Source organism: Antennarius striatus, chromosome 1 (genome assembly GCF_040054535.1).
Source record: "Antennarius striatus isolate MH-2024 chromosome 1, ASM4005453v1, whole genome shotgun sequence".
Lineage (NCBI taxonomy): Eukaryota > Metazoa > Chordata > Actinopteri > Lophiiformes > Antennariidae > Antennarius > Antennarius striatus.
In genome coordinates this window covers 1,245,272-1,256,721 of record NC_090776.1, presented here as the reverse complement: position 1 = coordinate 1,256,721, position 11,450 = coordinate 1,245,272, and the positions used below count along the sequence as shown (strand labels likewise).

Below are 11,450 nucleotides of genomic sequence, written 5' to 3'. Positions count from 1 at the left end.
GTGTTTTAAAGCATTGGAAAAGGTAATACACATAGAAGGTGTTTTCATATCAGTGTGGGGAGGGTTCATAAATGTTTAAACTACTGTAAATAATAAGACAGATAGTTTGTAATTATATCGCGGAATTTTGTTTTTCATGGGTGGTCTAGGAACGCATTAACAGCGAGTAACGAGGGATTACTTTAGTAATAATCTAGAGCATAATAGTTAATATAGTAATTAGCAATAATACAGTAATAATCTGTAGTCATAATAGTAAATGTAGTAAAATAGTAATTTCGGATAAATAAATTCTATCTATCTATATATCTGTCTATCTAGTATATATTCTTGTATATGAATATTAAATTAATAAAATATGTAAAATATAGACATACACACATATAAAATATAATATATAACATAATATCTATAAAATAAAATATAAATATCCTATTTTTAATTTTTGTTTAATTTGACACTTATTTTTTGTGATGCTGTGAAACTTAAAAATGTTTTATGTCATAATGAAGAACCAGTACAAACTGGTCCAAGATTCTCTTCCTAGAATCAACATCAACATCAACAAGTCCTCCTTTGCTGGAAACTGGCCTTCAAACATAACTTTACCCTCATAATTCTTCAATTTGGAATAACAGGTAGATTTTGTTAAAGAGAAAATCTTTGTGTTTTGGCGACTGGTTGGAAAAAGATATCTGGTCTGTTGTACGTTTAATGGACTCAGAAGGAAATCTTCTGAATTACACTGATTTTATTAACAAATATAACATTAATTGCACCAGACAACAATACTTGGAAATTACAAGAGCAATCCCTGATGCAATGTTGAATACAATAAAAGGTATGCTATAATATGATAAAGTAATTCTGTCTTTGCCCTTACCTCTTATTAATGATCTAAACTTCACAGAAAAGAATTGTACAAACTAAATTATAAGAGGTGCTGTCACAAACAAACTTTTTCCCCTCCTACTGAAAAGGAGAAATATTTTGCAACAGTTTTCAGAAGATCAGATTACAAAAATCAGAACTAGATACCTTTCCCTTCCAGTTTTGCCCAAAACTAAAGAAACTCATCTGAAGATAATAAATGATATTTACCCACGTAATGAATTTATTAGACAGAGATTTAAGTTTGAGAAAACCGACTGTACATTTTGTGAATCTCAAACTGAATCTTTTTTTGAGTGTGAATATGTGAAAACATTTTGGAGATCTTTCCAAAACTGGATATCTGAAAATGATTCAAATTCACCTAATTTAAGTTACGATGTTATTAAATTTGGTGTTTTACTGGAGGATAGAAAAAGGGAAAATGTATATAATACCATAATTATTCTGGCCAAACAACATATACACAAGTGTCGTTTTATGAAAATGAGACAATTATTTTGTGTTTACATAAATGAATTAAAAAACTTCAAAAAATCACTGAAGTACATTAAAACCAAACAAGCACTAAATTTAATAGACTATATAAATAAATTAAATAAATTAATTTTTCTTAAAAATTTCTCTTCCTAGAACTGGACTGCGCATGCGCACTCAGTGCCGCTGTCTCCAGGACGTGACGTCAGTGTTGCGTTCAGGCCTTATAGTAAATAAGTAAACCACCAACAAACATCCGTGTCGTCAGTCGGGCGCTCCCTTTGTGAAGCCACACCTCAGCGCGGGGGCACGTGACGTCACCAGGAAGCGTCGCTGTGCCCCTCCCTCCGCTGCTATGTGATGGCCCCGCCCGAGCGGCCCGGTTCCGCCCTGGGAGCAGCAGCGGGGCTGGTAGCGGTCCTGGTTGTCGTCACCGCGGCGGTTCTGGTTTACCTGGAGGACCCGGATCCGGCTACACCCGCCAGGTGAACGCCCGCGAGCGTAAGCACGTCGCATTAGCGTTAGCACGTCCCGTTAGCGTTAGCATGTGTGCTAAAACGCGCTAGTTTAGACGTTAGCGTGAAGCGAGAAGAGCAGGTGACGTCACACCGGAAGTAGGAGTTCTGTTGGTTTTATTTTGATATTTTATCAACAATAAAAGCATGAATATAAACATGAAACACTTTAAATGTTCTTTGTTAAACTAATTCGTGCTAACTGCGCTAGCCTGCTAACTAGCCTGTATGCTAAGCAGCATGGGGGACGTGAAGGCCCTGGAGGAGAACTTCCGGCTGCAGAATAAGAGCTGCTTCATCCTGGGGGGGTCGGGGGAGACGGGGCAGCTGCTGCTGCAGGAGGTCCTGGGGAGGAGGCTGTTCTCCAGGGTCACCCTGATCGGCAGGAGGCCCCTCAGCCTCCAGGAGCCCGAGTCTGGGGAGCTGGTGAGTGGGTCTGTGGGGCGGGGCGGGACCAGGACCAGGATGGGGGGGTTGACCCGGTCTCTGCTCCCCCAGGTCCAGGAGGTCGTGGACTTTGAGAAGCTGGAGGAGTTCGCTGCCGCCTTCCAGGGTCACGATGTGGGCTACTGCTGTCTGGGGACCACCAAGGCCAAAGCTGGAGCCGTAGGTCCACCCCCCCCCCCAGCCCGGTTCTGTGTTCACGAGTCAGCAGGGCCTCTAGACCTCCTGGTTCTGACCCACCAGAACCAGGAGGTTTGAGACGCTGTTCTCCAGATCCAGACTCCTGAGGAGCCAGAAGCTGGAATCTGGATCTGGACCCAGTTAATGGGTATGGATCAGATTCAAGGATCCCAGGTCTTCTGGAACCAGAATCTGGAGACTGAATATTGATCTGGACCCAATCCAGATTCAGATTCAGTTCTTCTGGAGACACTTTCACCTGATCCAGATTCCTGAGGAACCAGAAGCTGGATCTGGTTGTTGACCTGTGTTGTTTACCTGTGTTGTTTACCTGTGTTGTTGACCTGTGTTGTTGACCTGTGTTGTTGACCAGTGTTGTTTACTTGTGTTGTTTACCTGTGTTGTTGACCTGTGTTGTTGACCTTTGTTGTTTACCTGTGTTGTTTACCTGTGTTGTTGACCTGTGTTGTTTACCTGTGTTGTTTACCTGTGTTGTTGACCTGTGTTGTTTACCTGTGTTGTTTACCTGTGTTGTTGACCTGTGTTGTTTACCTGTGTTGTTTACCTGTGTTGTTGACCTGTGTTGTTTACCTGTGTTGTTTACCTGTGTTGTTGACCTGTGTTGTTTACCTGTGTTGTTTACCTGTGTTGTTGACCTGTGTTGTTTACCTGTGTTGTTTACCTGTGTTGTTGACCTGTGTTGTTGACCTGTGTTGTTTACCTGTGTTGTTGACCTGTGTTGTTGACCTGTGTTGTTGACCTGTGTTGTTGACCTGTGTTGTTGACCTGTGTTGTTGACCTGTGTTGTTTACCTGTGTTGTTTACCTGTGTTGTTTACCTGTGTTGTTTACCTGTCTTGTTCCAGGACGGGTTCGTCCGGGTCGACCACGACTACGTCCTGAAGGCGGCGGAGCTGGCCAAGGCGGGGGGCTGCCAGCAGTTCCACCTGGAGTCCTCTAGGGGCGCCAACAAGGACAGCAGCTTCCTGTACCTGAGAGTCAAGGTGCGCTAGTGCTAACCAGATGCTAATGCTAGCTTAGCTCGGTGATGTCATCACTGACCGACGCCGTCTTCCTCCCCCAGGGGCAGGTGGAGGCGGACGTGGGGGCGCTGGGGTTCGACAGGTTCTCCGTCTACCGGCCGGGGTGAGTGAGGATGGGGAGGGCGGGGGCGGAGCCATCGTGGGGGGGTTCTAACGGAACCGGTTCTCCTGCAGGGTGCTGCTGGTGGACCGGGCGGAGAGCCGTCCTGGGGAGTGGCTGTCCAGGAAGGTCCTGGGGGCGCTGCGAGCCATGGCCCCCACCTCCATGGCCATCCCCATCCAGACGGTGGGGCGGGCGATGGTGACCAACACTCTGCTCCAGCCGGGGGCCAAGACGGAGATCCTGGAGAACAACGACATCAGCCGCCTGGGGGCGGAGGGGGGCGGTCCTTAGAGGGGCGGGGCTCAGAGGGGCGGGGCTTCAGAACACAAAGAGAAAGTTTCACAGAACAGAAAACACTCATCAGCTGAGGCTCACAGGAATTTATTCACGTTTCCAGCTGTCAGCAAATGGTTTCCATGGCAACGCTCATTTATATCGTAAATATTAAATCAGTTTTTGTGGGTCTTGAAATTTAAACGCATCAGGAATGTTTTTAAGTCAGGGAACTGTCGCCATGACGACAGACATTCACCATCTGAAAGGCCTTGTGGGTTTTTTTCTTTGCTCTATTTCATTTGTTTTTTACATTTCTGTTCATGCATTATTCTGAATATTTGAGGGAAACGTTTCCATGACGACCATCTGGTGCCTTCATCCGTGTGTCGACCGCCTGTCGGCTCTGAACTGCTTCGGTGCTAAATTGTTTGATTACTTTTTGTCTATCGTTTCATTTGCTTTTATATTTTTCTCACATACTTTCTGACTTTTTTTGGGATATTTGTTAAATGTGGATTTTTCTCAACCCCGCATGTCGGCTGAAGCTCTGTTAACGTCTACTTTCATTCTCTTTACTGTCATTTTTTAAGACAAACTTCAAATAAAGTGAATTTTCTCTCCCCGGTCTTGTGGCGCCCCCTGGTGACTGAGTAAACCCAGTACACTCAACTGAAATAGACACACTTTATTAATCCTAAGGGAAATTCTGTGTATTATCTGCTCACAATAGATACATAAATACAACAGTTCCACAATAATAACAAACCAAATAAAGACAAAAACACTTTACAGACAAAACTAAACAGACATAAAATTTACATCCGAGCATGAAAATACAATAATCTATATCGGTTTATCCGATAAATGTTTGTAATCCAGTTATAAAACAAAATAGAATATAATTTTTATTTATTTCTATTTTATTTATAAGATATATAATAGAACAAAATTATTTATAGTTTATTTCATCTTTCTTTTCTATTTATAACCTATTTAATTCATAAATTATACCTGTAATGTTCACACTTATTTTTTCTGAATTTGCTCAGAAATATTCTCAAACGCCTCCATTAGAACTCAATCCTAAAGTGTTTTTCGAGGCGAGTTTCTGCGTTCCTGTGGCGACACCTAGTGGCTGTCATCTGAACGTACATCTAGTGCGTCATGACGTCACAGAACGTCACCCGGAAGTCTGCTGGAAACCACGGCGGCACCATGGCGGAGCACACAGACGCACGTGAGTGCAGTAAATAGCTGTTCCGAGAGCCAATAAGACGTAGCGGTGATGCTAACAGGCTGCTAGCTTCTCGCGTGTTGTTCTTGTTTAACTGGTAAACAGCCGTTAGCTTCCGTTTCCTGTGAGCTAACGTGATTAGCTCCAGGTTACCGGAGCGACGGCTTCACGCGGCTGTAACGAGCTTCACTCCCGGTAGGCGGAGACGAAACGACCGATGACCGGCCCGCGCTAACCGACGGTGATGAAGACGACGATGACGATGAAGAGCAGTGGATGGAGGAGGACGGACAGCAGCTTCCGGTCAGCTGTCTGTTCTGCCACAGGTGGGATTCGATTGGCTATCAGTAGAGATAAACACGTCCTGAGTCCCGCTTTAAATTCAGGCTCACTTCCGGTCCTGACCGGAAGTAGCTGAAAACGTGAGCTTGTTTCTAAATCATTTATTTTTTATGAATAATGACGTTTTAATTTTTTTTACATTAAATTTCAAGTCATTTTTTAAAAAAAATTAAATAATAAATCATTTAATTAAATTTTTTTTAAAAATCATTATTTTGTTGAAGGTGGTTGAGTTCAGTTCCCGCCACCATCCAACACTGCAGCTCTGAGCACCACCTGGACCTGGCAGACGTGATCAGGACACACAGTAACTATTGATCCGCATTGATCTGTATTGATCAGTATTGATCAGTATCAGCTGTCTTCATGCCTTTCTCCTTTCAGATCTAGACGACTACGGCTACATAAAGATGATCAACTTCATCCGATCGACGGTGAGGCGACATCGATTCCTGATCGGATATTTATCGGTTTGTAATATTGATCGTGTAAAATTTGGGTTCTGAACCCGTCTGTTTGTAGAGATGCGACCCGTCCCTCCTGATGGCGCCCGGCGCCCCGTTACCCTGGGGGGGCGACGACTTCCTGCGCCCGGTGCTGCCCGACGACCCGCTGCTGCAGACCGGTACGACCACCGTCGGATGCTTCAACCGACGTAATCCTACGGTAGACTCACATCTGTTCGTCTCTGCTCCTCACAGACCCCGAGGAGATCTGCGGCGGCGAGGGGTCACCCCCATCAGCACGCCAGGTGTCCGGTTCCAATGATGCATTGCTGCAGAGGGCCGAAGCGGCGGAGGAGAGAGCCCGGCGGGCCGAGGAGGCGTTGGCCAGAGCGCTGGAGGACCTGAGCAAACTGAAGTCAGTCCGCCTGCAGTTCCCCACCACCACCACCGGGGGGCCACACGGCCCCCAGCGCCCAGAGGAAGTTAGAGGGAAAGGGAAAGACAGAAGGGAAGGGAAAATTCCACTGCAGCAGGAGGTGGGAAGGTGGACAGTAAGGGAAAATTACCAGAGAAGAAGAAGGGGGGGAGGGGGCGGGGCCAGGAAGACGAATGTCTCCCGTCTCCTCCATCCGCTGCCCCCCCCCCTCCTGCATGAAGGTTGAGCCTCTGCAGCTTCCTGGAAGCTGATCCGGAGTGTGTGCGGTTTCTTTCAGGGTTCTGGTCCAGGACCTGGTCCTGAACGCGTCCCCGGGCCCCGCCCCCCGGGGGTGTGTGGCCGCGCTGCGGGACGACGAGGACGAGGCGTACTTCAGCTCCTACGGCCACTACAGCATCCACGAGGAGATGCTGAAGGTGTGTGTGGTGCACACACACACTCACAAACACACACACACACACACACACACACACACACACACACACTGCAGACTCTGCAGATGTGGGTTCATCAGTGCACGTCTTTGATGAAGGGTGTGTGTGTGTGTGTGTGTGTGTGTGTGTGTGTGTGTGTGTGTGGCGCCGAAATGAAAATCATCTTCACGCCAATGATGACGATGATGAAGATGAGACGCTTCCTCAAAAGTGACAAATCAGCAATAAGCGCTGAGTCGTCATGCGAGACGCCGGAAACATGGGAATTAATTTCAAACGCCTAGAGCTGGAAGTTTAGGTGTGTGTGTGTGTGTGTGTGTGTGTGTGTGTGTGTGTGTGTGTGTGTGTGTGTGTGTGTCTCTCCTACTTACCGCAGTGCTCACACACGTTCCCGTCGGGCGTCCTGATTGGTTCAGAGCGCCGTGAAGTTTTTCGTGCGTCAGGATTCTAACCCGTGGGGGCGGGGTCAGGGGCGTGCGGTGGGCGGGGCTTGCGGCGTTTGATTGGTGGCGTCCTGTCAGAACATCCTCGGCTCCTCCGGAGAGGCGGCGCGTGATTGGCAGGTTAATTACTGAGTCGCGACCCAAACGGCGCCGGAAGAATATCAGAACCGTCCCGGTTGCATTCGCCGTCCCGCCGATTTACCCACAATCCCCCACAGTTTGCTTTGATCAGCTGTTATCTGCAGCCAGGTGGAAATAGCTTCATAGGCCGCCATCACCAGATCGCTGCGGCGATAAGAGAACATAAATACAAGAGGGCGGGGGTCAGAACTGATGGGCGGGGTCAGATCTGAAGCCAGGGGTCAAAGGTTATCTGCTCTCCACCTGCAGCCGCATTTTAAACATAAACACGGTTTCAAGCATTTTTAGAACGGCGTGACCCTCACGCCATACAGGAAGTAGAAGCCACCGATGTGGCGACCTTTACTGTGACCCCTGGGCCTCAATTAACCCTTTCCTCCCCACATGAAAACATTGCGTTGTTTATTTGTGTTTACCCTGTTGTTGTTGTTTGTTTGTGTATTTAACCTGTTATTGTTTTTTATTTCTGTCTCGTTGTTTATTTGTTTGTTTACCCTGTTGTTGTTTATTTGTGTATTTTACCTGTTATTGTTTTTTATTTCTGTCTCTCGTTGTTTATTTGTTTGTTTACCCTGTTGTTGTTTATTTGTGTATTTTACCTGTTATTGTTTTTTATTTCTGTCTCTCGTTGTTTATTTGTTTGTTTACCCTGTTGTTGTTTATCTTTCCCCTCCAGGATGACGTCCGTACCCGGAGCTACCGTGACTTCATGTACGGAAACCCCGATGTGTTCAGGGACAAGGTGAGGGCGGTGAAACCGACGCGCGTGCGGCGCAGCGATGGCGGCTAACAACAGGAAGTGGCGGGCGGGGCAGGGCGTTAACACGGCGATGGCGTCCGATTGAGAACACGGCGTGATTTTATTAGCGTCTGAACGACGACTGCAGCGCTGCGATAACAAACTCATAAGCCCCCCTCGCCACCGCCGCTCCCCCACCCCACCCCCGCTGTAGGAAGCGGCGGCCAATCCGTTATGTGGAGGCTGGCGTGGGACGATGATGAGGGCGAACATTATCTGGGATGAAGAGCGACGCCTCGTCTTCAGCGGGAAGCAGCAGATAGGGGGGGAGGGGCCTCAGAACGAGTCAGGATGAGATAAACCAATCAGGGGTGACCTCTGGTGACCCGGAGACGAGATGGTGAAGAGCGGCGAGGGAGACGTCCTCAAAAGTTTGTTTGGTTCCAGAAGTTTTAAGAGTTCCGCAGGAGAACTCTTTTTTCCGAGCGACACCTGAACGCATCACGACGCTAAAGCTGTAGAACCAATCAGGAAAGGACAGAAAACTGGCGTTTACATGAAGTTTGTGACGCCTGAAGGCAACGCTGGACCCTTATGTTTGTCTACGCCTCTGTCCCACCCCCACCAACCCTAACCACACCCCCCGCCCCCCCAGGTGGTGCTGGACGTCGGATGCGGGACCGGAATCCTCTCCATGTTCGCCGCCCGATCCGGAGCCAGGAAGGTCCTGGCCGTCGACCAATCAGAGATCATCTACCAGGCCATGGACATCGTCAGGTGAGCCAATGCTAACACGGGCCGGTCATGTGACCCTCGCCTCGGGAGTGGGCGTGGCTCCGCCCACTCCCCACTGCAGCAGGGGATTGTGGGAGTGGAGTTTTCTGTGACCTCCAGCGAGCGTTTATTTGTTTCAGCTGGTTGAGTCCAATAGAGCTGCTGTCAGCTGGTGGCTGTAACTCACACACACACACACACACACACACACACACACACACACACACACACACACACACACACACACACCTCCTGTAGGTACCTTTTACTTCACCCTTCAGTCCATCCGACGAGGACTCGTTTACCTCCAGCATCCGTCCCCCCATCACGCCCCAAGTGTGTTTTCAAGTGTGTGTGTGTGTCTGTGTGTGTCTGTCTGTGTGTGTGTGTGACCGCCATTATTACCGTTACGTTAGGCGGCGTCGCAGGAGAACACAACGGGGTTTACCGAAGGAACGCCGTGTTTTAATTTTACAGCCCACTGATTCGCTGTCGGAGTGTGTGTGTGTGTGTGTGTGTGTGTGTGTCGGTGCGTGGGTTTGCCAGCGGTAAAGACTCGACATGTGAAAGCGCACACACACACACACACACACACACACACACACACACACACACACACACACACACACACCCCTCAGGTCCCTTTAAATCTCCTGTTTTGCTTGGGTGGTGGTTTTAAAACTCTTTTTGGAGTGTGTGTGTGTGTGTGTGTGTGTGTGTGTGTGTGTGTGTGTGTGTGTGTGTCACCTCCTCCTGATGTTCATACAGGAGTGTAATTAAAGCGCTCCTCTCCGTTGGGCGGAGCTTCTCCTGTCTCCTCCGTCGCTGAAGTCGGATGAAAGCGCCGACACAGCGTTTCTCCATCCGATCAGATCAAACATTTAAATATAGTTTATAGCCTGATTGATCAGTGACGGACTGATCGATCAGGTGGTGTGACAGGAAGCAGCGGAACGTCACGTCGAAGGAAAAGTGGAGTAGTTCAGGATGATGATGATTTTTAAATTTATGTTTCTTCTGATCTGTGGAGAAAAATCCTGAAAAATGAATTAAAATTAAGAATTTAAAGAAAAAAATTATTTAATTTTTTATTTCAATTTAGTTTTTATTCAGTTTTTGTGTTAATGTAACAGACTTCAGTAATCCCCGAAGGGAAAGTAAGAATAAAAGAAAAACATCGGAAGAAAAACAAACCAAGGCCTCGATTCACCGACAGACGACAAACACCGGTGTTTCATCACACGAGACAAGCTCTTCCACACACACACACACACACACACACACACACACACACACACACACACACACACACACACACACACACACACACACACTCCCTAGAGTCCTGACATTGTCCTCTAAATTACCCCAATAATGAGATTACAGTGTTTCCCTCTTGTGAGAGGTGGGGGATGGGGGGGTTGAGGGTGTGAGGTGGGGGGGTTGGACTCTGGGAGGAGGTGATAGCGGCGCAGCAGAGGGGGGGGCCGTCAGAGATAAGGATCGCTGCAGCAGAACGGCGCTCCGGGCCGGTGAGTAATGGTTCTGTCCTCGCTAACATTAGCTGTCATGATAATGGAATATTCACCCGGATTGATCCCCGACCCCGATCGTTTGAACAGAGGCTCCGCCCCCTGGACACGCCCCCACGGCGTCCAGCGCACAGGCAGGACGTCCCGCCGGCGCCGCATTCCATTTGGGATCAGGAGGGTTTTCTGAGACTCTCCCAAAGCTAACAACCTGCTAGCGACAGCGCTAATCAAGTCGCTGTCATCGATCAATAGGAAACAAATACTAATAAACTGATCAATAGAAATGATGACGTGTTTCCACAAGAGTTAGCTGCAGATTAGCTTCACCAGAAAACTTCTTTTCCTGGTTATTTCATATCTACTTCTGTCACCATGCTAATGCGTCATGCTAACGCTAATGAGCCAGTCTACAGCAGGAAGTGGGCTGGTTTGTGAAATACAGAACAGCTAACGTGCTAACGTCACCTGCAGTCACGACTGAATGTCACCCTATGTCACGACTGAATGTCACCTGACATCAAGACTGAATGTCACCTGACATCAAGACTGAATGTCACCTGACATAAAGACTGAATGTCACCTGACATCAAGACTGAACGTCACCTGACATCAACATTGAACGTCACCTGACGTCACGACTGAGCGTCACCTGACGTCACGACTGAGCGTCACCTGACGTCACGACTGAGCGTCACCTGACGTCAAGACTGAACGTCACCTGACATCAAGACTGAACGTCACCTGACATCAAGACTGAACGTCACCTGACATCAAGACTGAACGTCACCTGACATCAAGACTGAACGTCACCTGACATCAACATTGAACGTCACCTGACATCAACATTGAACGTCACCTGACGTCACGACTGAGCGTCACCTGACGTCAAGACTGAATGTCACCTGACATCAAGACTGAACGTCACCTGACATCAAGACTGAACGTCACCTGACATCAAGACTGAACGTCACCTGACATCAAGACTGAACGTCACCTGACAT

At 47.8% G+C, this 11,450-nt stretch overlaps 2 protein-coding genes across 3 annotated transcripts in view; both read left to right on the top strand.

The window, feature by feature from the left end:
- Positions 1-1,599: 1,599 nt before the first annotated feature.
- Positions 1,600-4,555, top strand: htatip2 (HIV-1 Tat interactive protein 2). Of its 2 annotated transcripts, none has more exons than XM_068314076.1 (6): positions 1,600-1,853; positions 2,123-2,309; positions 2,382-2,489; positions 3,373-3,510; positions 3,591-3,652; positions 3,724-4,555. In XM_068314076.1, the coding sequence occupies exons 1-6, from the start codon at positions 1,729-1,731 to the stop codon at positions 3,941-3,943; spliced, it is 840 nt and encodes a 279-aa protein (XP_068170177.1). In that variant the 5' UTR covers positions 1,600-1,728; the 3' UTR covers positions 3,944-4,555. The 2 variants fall into 2 exon arrangements, with proteins under 2 accessions (XP_068170177.1, XP_068170186.1); XM_068314085.1 differs by having other exon boundaries at positions 1,733-1,869.
- Positions 4,556-5,118: 563 nt separating this feature from the next.
- The window catches only part of prmt3 (protein arginine methyltransferase 3), a 28,430-nt gene continuing 22,098 nt past the window's right edge, over positions 5,119-11,450 (top strand). The window contains exons 1-9 of the mRNA XM_068311857.1: positions 5,119-5,165; positions 5,362-5,488; positions 5,729-5,811; positions 5,889-5,938; positions 6,027-6,129; positions 6,206-6,365; positions 6,664-6,802; positions 8,081-8,146; positions 8,799-8,920. Coding sequence (XP_068167958.1) covers positions 5,144-5,165; positions 5,362-5,488; positions 5,729-5,811; positions 5,889-5,938; positions 6,027-6,129; positions 6,206-6,365; positions 6,664-6,802; positions 8,081-8,146; positions 8,799-8,920 — 872 coding nt within the window. The 5' untranslated portion in view covers positions 5,119-5,143. The remainder of the gene's footprint in view (positions 5,166-5,361; positions 5,489-5,728; positions 5,812-5,888; positions 5,939-6,026; positions 6,130-6,205; positions 6,366-6,663; positions 6,803-8,080; positions 8,147-8,798; positions 8,921-11,450) is intronic.